The sequence below is a fragment of the Canis lupus genome, chromosome 7, assembly GCF_011100685.1.
Source record: "Canis lupus familiaris isolate Mischka breed German Shepherd chromosome 7, alternate assembly UU_Cfam_GSD_1.0, whole genome shotgun sequence".
Lineage (NCBI taxonomy): Eukaryota > Metazoa > Chordata > Mammalia > Carnivora > Canidae > Canis > Canis lupus.
In genome coordinates, this window is record NC_049228.1 from 39,951,834 (window position 1) to 39,958,892 (window position 7,059).

The 7,059-nt window shown below is 43.8% G+C and overlaps 1 protein-coding gene across 3 annotated transcripts in view; it reads left to right on the forward strand.

The window, feature by feature from the left end:
* Positions 1–5,233, forward strand: part of WDR26 (WD repeat domain 26) — a 39,783-nt gene extending 34,550 nt beyond the window's left edge. For 2 of the 3 annotated variants that reach the window (XM_038542874.1, XM_038542873.1), the window contains exon 14: positions 659–2,914. In XM_038542874.1, coding sequence (XP_038398802.1) covers positions 659–684 — 26 coding nt within the window. In that variant the 3' untranslated portion in view covers positions 685–2,914. Of the gene's footprint in view, positions 1–658; positions 2,915–3,885 lie in introns of those variants that run through there. The other variant, XR_005362321.1, reaches the window with a different exon arrangement.
* The last annotated feature ends 1,826 nt before the right edge of the window (positions 5,234–7,059 follow it).

A 7,059-nucleotide genomic window follows, 5' to 3' on the forward strand; every position in this document is an offset into this window, starting at 1 on the left:
AAGTAGACCAGTGGGTGACTGAGGGCTGGGCACTGCCGCGTGTGTATGACTGCTGACTGCTGATGAAAATGTGTGAAAATTGATTATGGTGATGGTTGTACAGCCTTGAGAACATCCTGATAATAGCCATTGAACTCTGCGCTTTAAAGGCATGCTTGTATAGTATGTGAGTTATGTCCAGGAGGCTTGTTGCCTGTTCCCAAAAACAGTTGGGAAGATAGCACAGAATCTCAGGCTGAGCACACAGTCCCAGGCACCCTCCTACCTTGGCCTACCAGGTTGTTTGCTCTTCCTTCCTTTTGTAATCTATTCATAAGCATAAAGATTTCTGTTCCACATAACTATTTCAAGGTTCATTTTTAAAGTATGAGATTCTAATTTGATTATTCACTTGGGTTCTGCAATAGTCAGAATAATGAATTTAGACTGTAACATATAGGCTAAGACTTGATACGGACATGTTGTAAAGATTATGATGGAAATGCTAAGAACTTGCCATGGTGTGATTGCTTTTCAGTGGTAGTACGGTTTGTAATGTCATGATCCTGATAATTAAAACTTTCTAACTGGTGACTTTTTTCTTCCCTTTCCCTCTTCCCTTCCCCCCTCCCCCTTCCCTCCCCTCCCCCCCAACACATTTCATCCTGTCTTCATTCAGAGGAATGCAGTAGCATGGATAGTTGATGGCGAATGTGGAGCAGACGACTTCTGTTTAACTTAAAATTAGTCGTATTTTAATGGCTTGGGATTTGGTGCAAACAAACATGATTGATAGCTGGACAGACATGCTCGTCATGAAAAAAGAACCATTTCTGAAGCCCGATTGGGGCCAAACATTTACACCTTGCTTCATAGTAACCAGTTGAGATGAAGCACGTCGTTAGAACGTTGTTGGACACCATGTTGAATTATCCCCCCATCGGTTGTGAAGAACTGTGCTACATTCAGGCTTACCCATTGAACTCAGTATATATATTTTTTTCCCTCCTGCCTTTTGCCTGGTGGGATACCATTCTTGTTGCTCTTCTGTGTAATGAAGTTTAAATGCTTGTTTGGAAAACTTTATTTAACAGTTTAGAAGGCTTGATAGAAGGAGTGCATTAGTCTGAAGAGTATACATTGGATAGGAAAGAATTTCCTTCTTTTGTTTCTCCAAATCTTTCCGCCTTATTTAGCTTGAGATCTTTGCAGCTTGGTTCATGGATTCTAGCCTTGCCCGTTGCGCAGTATATACTGATCCAGATGATAAACCAGTGAACTATGTCAAAAGCACTCTCAATATTACATTTGACAAAAAGTTTTGTACTTTTCACATAGCTTGTTGCCCCGTAAAAGGGTTAACAGCACAATTTTTTAAAAATAAATTAAGAAGTATTTATAGGATTAAAGTGACTTCATTTGTATACATTTGGAATCTAAACCAGCTTCAAAAAGTTTCCTCTCTGACTTAGATATTACGCAGTATAACTGATGCTCTTCTGGAACCCCACGTGAGACTTGCCCAGAAACAGTGCTTGGAAGGACGTGGCACAGGAGACCCAGAGTCCCACCGGGAAGGTTTCCCCCCTTTTGTTTTATTCCTGAAGGAACATCAGTACCTGATGTTGAAGATATTCAAGATTCAAAAAGAGAATTGTAAATCTCTACTGACAGGAGAGATGAATAGTCAGTTTAAGTTTCCAGCCTGGGAAGGTGTTCTGGTGCAAAATCAGGCGAGTGGAGCCGAGGCATAACCACTGGGGGAGTCCAAGGATGTTTGAGCTTGTCCGGAGTATCAGCAGGTTACAGACAGGCCAAACTAGGTTTAACACCTCATAGTCATTGGTCTTAGTGGCCCTCACTATTTTGTCCCATAGAGAGACCTAAGTCCAGACTGCTCCTCCTCAGTTTTCCAGGTATTGCCATACTGAACCTCATTCTACACTGGTGCTCTGGGTAGTCCTTGCCTTCCCCTCCCCTTAGTTGAAGGAAAGGTCTCCTTCGTGGGAAAGCACTTTTAATCTTGAGAATTTCACATTTAATTAAAGTAAGCCAGAAGCCTGATGTTCACGTTGTGCTTTTAAACCCTGTAACAGCTGAATGCAGCCGACTTCATCTCCTTTGAGACTCCTTTCCCTGGTCAGCAGAGGCTCCCAGGGGCCCAGCTGTTAGACTGGGAGGAGGAATGGGAGCACCCCTGAGATAAGATTCTGGCCAAGGAAAGGGCCTGTCTGTGCTAAGTCCCTTTGGGGCCCAGCCAGGCCTGCAGTCTGTCACCGCCCCAAGTGGGCACTATCAGGACCCAGAGCGGCAGGGGGAAAGGCTTCAGTGTCAGGAATCCTCCTGGGGCGCAGGCTGGGCTACAGGGAAGGGAGAGGACAGACAAATGCAATTGGCCTTAACATGCATGGGTCCTCCAGAAGCTCACAGAGTAAGACAAAGTGGCAGACCGTGGGCAGCAGATTATTTTATCAAATTGGTATGTAAAAGATTTCTTTAAGCTCCATTTTGCAGAGACCACCACTTAGAGAATCAAGAATTCCTGTTTTGATACTTCTGAGTTACAAATAAGTATATGTTACAGTTTATCTGGTACTTCATTTTTCTTAACTCCAATTACTTTTTACTTTGAGCTTGAATAAAAGTCTTCATTGGTATCTGTAAGTAACTAAGTGGCAACTTCTCTTTACATCAGTGCAGTTCAACCCGTTCCTGGTGTTAGTGATTTGGTAAACCTCAAAACCGTTAATGCAACCCAGTCTCCAGAAACATCTGAACATTTCTGTAGGCCGCCACGGCTTACAGATCGAGTCGCCATGTGCCCTGGTAGGTTCCGGGGCGGCTTAGCCATAAGTCTGTCCCTGCTTTGCCCAGCCAGCCCCAGATCTGAGTTTTTCCCTTAGAAACACTGTTAAAAAAAAAAAAAAAAAAAAAATGGCATAGAGGTGAGGCACATTTTACGAAGAACCTAACTATTTAAGTTAACCTAACTTAAAGCGGAGTAGCAACTATGCAAAGGTCCACATAGCAGCTAGGGGAGCGCCTGCACCCACCTACTTGCTGCAGCAGCAGCCCAAGCACACCAGCAGCGTTTGGGCCGGAGTGCCGCACAGGGACTGCTAGGCGAGGTGACCAGCGAAGAGACCTAGGACTGGCCAACCCATAGCTATAACCTGACAGCCTCCAATAGCGCTATAGTCTGTAGGCTCCAGAGTGAGGATCCTGGCAAGCCGGCATGAGATACTGACAAATGTATAAATGAAAAGTACCAATACTTTTTGCACATAGATCAAACTAGACTGGGGAATTTTGGCTCCAAAAATCAGGTTAGTAGGCTCACTTCCATGTGCTTAAAAATGTTTTTGTTGTTATTCATTGATTAAGGGCTAGAGCAAGTATGAAATGAAATGTCTTTTTCCTCCAAACACTTGGTTATGGGTAGTAGAGCGTTGGATGTGAGAATCAGGTGGACTGGGGGGGGGGGGGGGGTGATGAAGAGCTGGGGGGTGGGGGCTAGGTGTGGGCATGGCACAGCTTTCCTCCGGGGCTGGGTATCCTTAGTGGTTGCACCAGCTGCATTTCTACTCTAGGCCAGGTAAATGTGTTGCATTAAACCAGGTAAGTAGTCTAAACAGGAGGTTTGCAAGCATCCCCAAAGACCAGCCCATTTTAGTGGGTGGGAGGACAGGCAGGGCTTACCTAGCTTTAAATATGAATGAGGTGATGGAAGGCACCTGCTAGTTGAAAGGGAAAAAAATCCCAATTTCTGTCTGTATTTTCATCTGAGCTCACACTCGTAGAAATAGGGCGCTTTCTGTTCTCCCTCCAGAACAGCGTTCTGTGACATTAATAGCAAACCTTCTTCCCCACCCCACCCCACCCCCATCTTGAAATTTTCTTTTTTAGGCTGTTGTTTCCTGCACACGAGAACTGACCCTACCACCTCTGCTCAGCGGTCAATACCGCACACCTCTTGAAAGGGAGATCTCTGTGTCAGTTTCTCTGACAGCAGAAGAATGACTACTCTTGAGTGGGGAGGACAGAAGACAGTTTCCTTAATATCCTTTGTGTCCCATCTCTAAAATGTGCAGATATCTAGATTTCATTTAGACTTTAGCAGCTCTCTTTTGGCCTTACACTCCAAAACATGCATTTTCAAAACCGTATCTGATTTAGCATAAACAGCTAACTTTAAAAGAAGAGGTGAATTTGCATTTATTTACACTTAGACACTTTCTAAAAACAGGGTGAACTTAATTGAAAGTTTCAGTGTTAAGCTATTGTTACAGTAGCTGCCCTATAGTTGCAGAAACAAAAACTGTAAAACCCGTCCCCTGTCCACTTAATCCAGATAGGCTGGATTTAATGAAACTAATAGTATAAAAATTGTGTGTGTGTGTGTGTGTGTGTGTGTGTGTGTGTGTGTTGTTTGTCTGTGTGGGAGAGAGAGAGAACTTAATTCATAAAGAGTCCTAGAAACTGCTTTCTGGGTTCTTGTCATTTTACTAAGTCTCGTGCTTGTGTGATGTGCCCTTTCTGAGTTTAGGGTCTGGTTAATACTGGTATATTTTTATAAGATTGAGATGTGTCCCCATCTTTAACTCAAGCATTTTCATTATCAGGGTCAATGTGCTAAAACCGAATCGTAACATTTTTAGGCACAGATGGAAAAAGATGTCATTGGCTCCTTGAATGTGTGTGTGTGGCGAGGGGAAAAGATCCGCAGAAGCATGTTTGTACTTACAAACCAAGCTGTAGAGATCAAGGAAAGAACTTGAGTGCTGATCTCAAGATACCTAACTTGTCGAGATTCCCATGGCATTGTGGTGGAGCTAGTTAACACTTAGAGCTTTTGGTCTGTAATAACTATTTGCTATGGACTGATTCAGTGTTTCAAAGGATTGTGTTCTTAAATTTGGGGGGTTCTGTTTGTTTTTTTTTAACTGCCTCAGATTCTATTTAGTAGTTTAAATTTCTTTGCTTTATTATTTCATTAAAGCATAAAAAATTTCAGGTCTCATATTTATTTTCACTTGTTCTACTAATTATTTACAAAACACCCTTTGTTAACTTTTATTTTATAAATGTGTAGTATATTAAACGTCTTTTAAAATTTTGTTCAATTGAAACTACATTAACTTTGATTTGCTTTAATGGGATTTTTTTTTTTTAAATACACCTTTTCCATGTCAGTGCGTAGCACCTAACCAATCGTTTGTATTCCCTTTCAATCCAATAAACAGAATGAATAAGACATCATGGCTGTGTCAGCTCTCCTCATGTCCATTAACGTGAGTGCTTAGATGGCACTGCTTCTAACAGTTGATTTGCTGAGTTTGACCCCCATATATTTACTGGGTGTCCCTATAAGTTGCTGTCAAAGGAAGCACCTCAAGTGTTCGGCTCCCTTTTTTTAAAAGAGGCAGTTGTGCAAGAAGAGGTGCTCAAGTGACTCAGTAGGTGGAATGTTTGACTTGATCCTCAGGGTCATAGGTTCGAGCCTCACATTCGGTATAGAGATTACTGAAAATTTTCAAAAAAGGACAATCATGGATTAGAGAAATTTAGGGAACACTTGAATTTTATTTATATTTTAAAGATTAATTCACAGAGAGAGCACAGGGGTCTGGGCAGAGGGAGAGGGGGAGAGACCATCTCAAGCAGACTCCATGCTGAGCACAGGGCTCAATCCCACAACCCAAAGATCACAACCTGAGCCAAAAATGAAGAGTTGGACACTGAATCAACAGAGCCACCCAGGTCCCCCAGGAGCATGTTCTTGCATCTCCAAGGAATCCAATGCCTGCCCCATTTTGTTCAAAGATATTACTGCATCTGAAACTATGCATTAGGAATTACATATGTTGGGTAGCCCTGGTGGCGCAGCGGTTTAGCGCCGCCTGCAGCCCAGGGTGTGATCCTGGAGACCCGGGATCGAGTCCCACATCGGGCTTCCTGCATGGAGCCTGCTTCTCCCTCTGCCTGTCTCTGCCTCTCTCGCTCTCTCTGAATGAATAAATAAATAAATATTTTTTTAAAAAAAGGAATTGCATATGTTAGAGAAAATATACTTTCAGTTTGAAATTAAAATTTATTTCCTAATGAATAATTACAATTTTTTTTTTAAGATTTACTTGAGAGCAGGAGCAGGGGAGGGAGAGGCAGAGGAAAAGGGAGAAGCAGACTCCCTGCTGAGCAGGGAGCCCCATGCAGAGCTCGACCGCATGTCCTGAGCCAAAGGCAGGATGCTTAACCGACTGAGCCACCAGGTGCCCCATCTATAGTTTATTTAAAGATCTCCTTGGAGAGGGTCACCTGGGTGGCTCAACCAGTTAAGCGTCAGACTCTGGATCTCAGCTCAGGCCTTGATCTCAGGGTGGTGAGTTCAAGCTCTGCGTTAAGCTCTGTGCTCAGCACAAAAAACTCTTGGGGGAAAGCATTGAGTGTGTACCAACTCACAGCACTTCAGTGCTTCTGAGAAAAGGGAAAGAAAATCAGTTCCTTGTGGGGGAGAGTGATTACACAAGTGAGCTTTAGGAGGCTTCCTGTAAGGAGCAGAGTCGTGCACGGAAGGACGCTCCCCTATGAAGCATCAGTGCTAGGCGGGCAGGTGGTGGGGTCTGCGGTGTCCTGAGGAACAGGTCGGAGAAGCCTTTCCATTTGTTTTCTGTAAATACAGCTCAACTCTGTAGACTTGGAAACGCAAGCCTATTCATCTGTGTTTTAGCTCTCTGGCCAGCCCCCAGGACCTGGGATGATTTCCCAACCAAATCGCAGAGTAGGGAGCTGTATTGTTGGGGCCGGGGGAATGGGGGCACAGAGAATCCCAGGCGGACTCCCCGCTGACCATGGACCCCAGTGCGGGGCTCGATCCCACGACCCTGAGATCACAGCCTGAGTGGAAGGCTGTGATCACAGCAAGAGTAGGACGCTCCACCGACTATGCCAACCAGGCACCCCTGGTGCCCTAGGAGCTGTCTTTTTAAACAGAACTCAATTCCTTCCACTTAAAAGTGAATGATTTTTGGTTACATCCTTTGATGATGTCTTGAAATTTTTTCCAGAAAAACAAAACTCTTA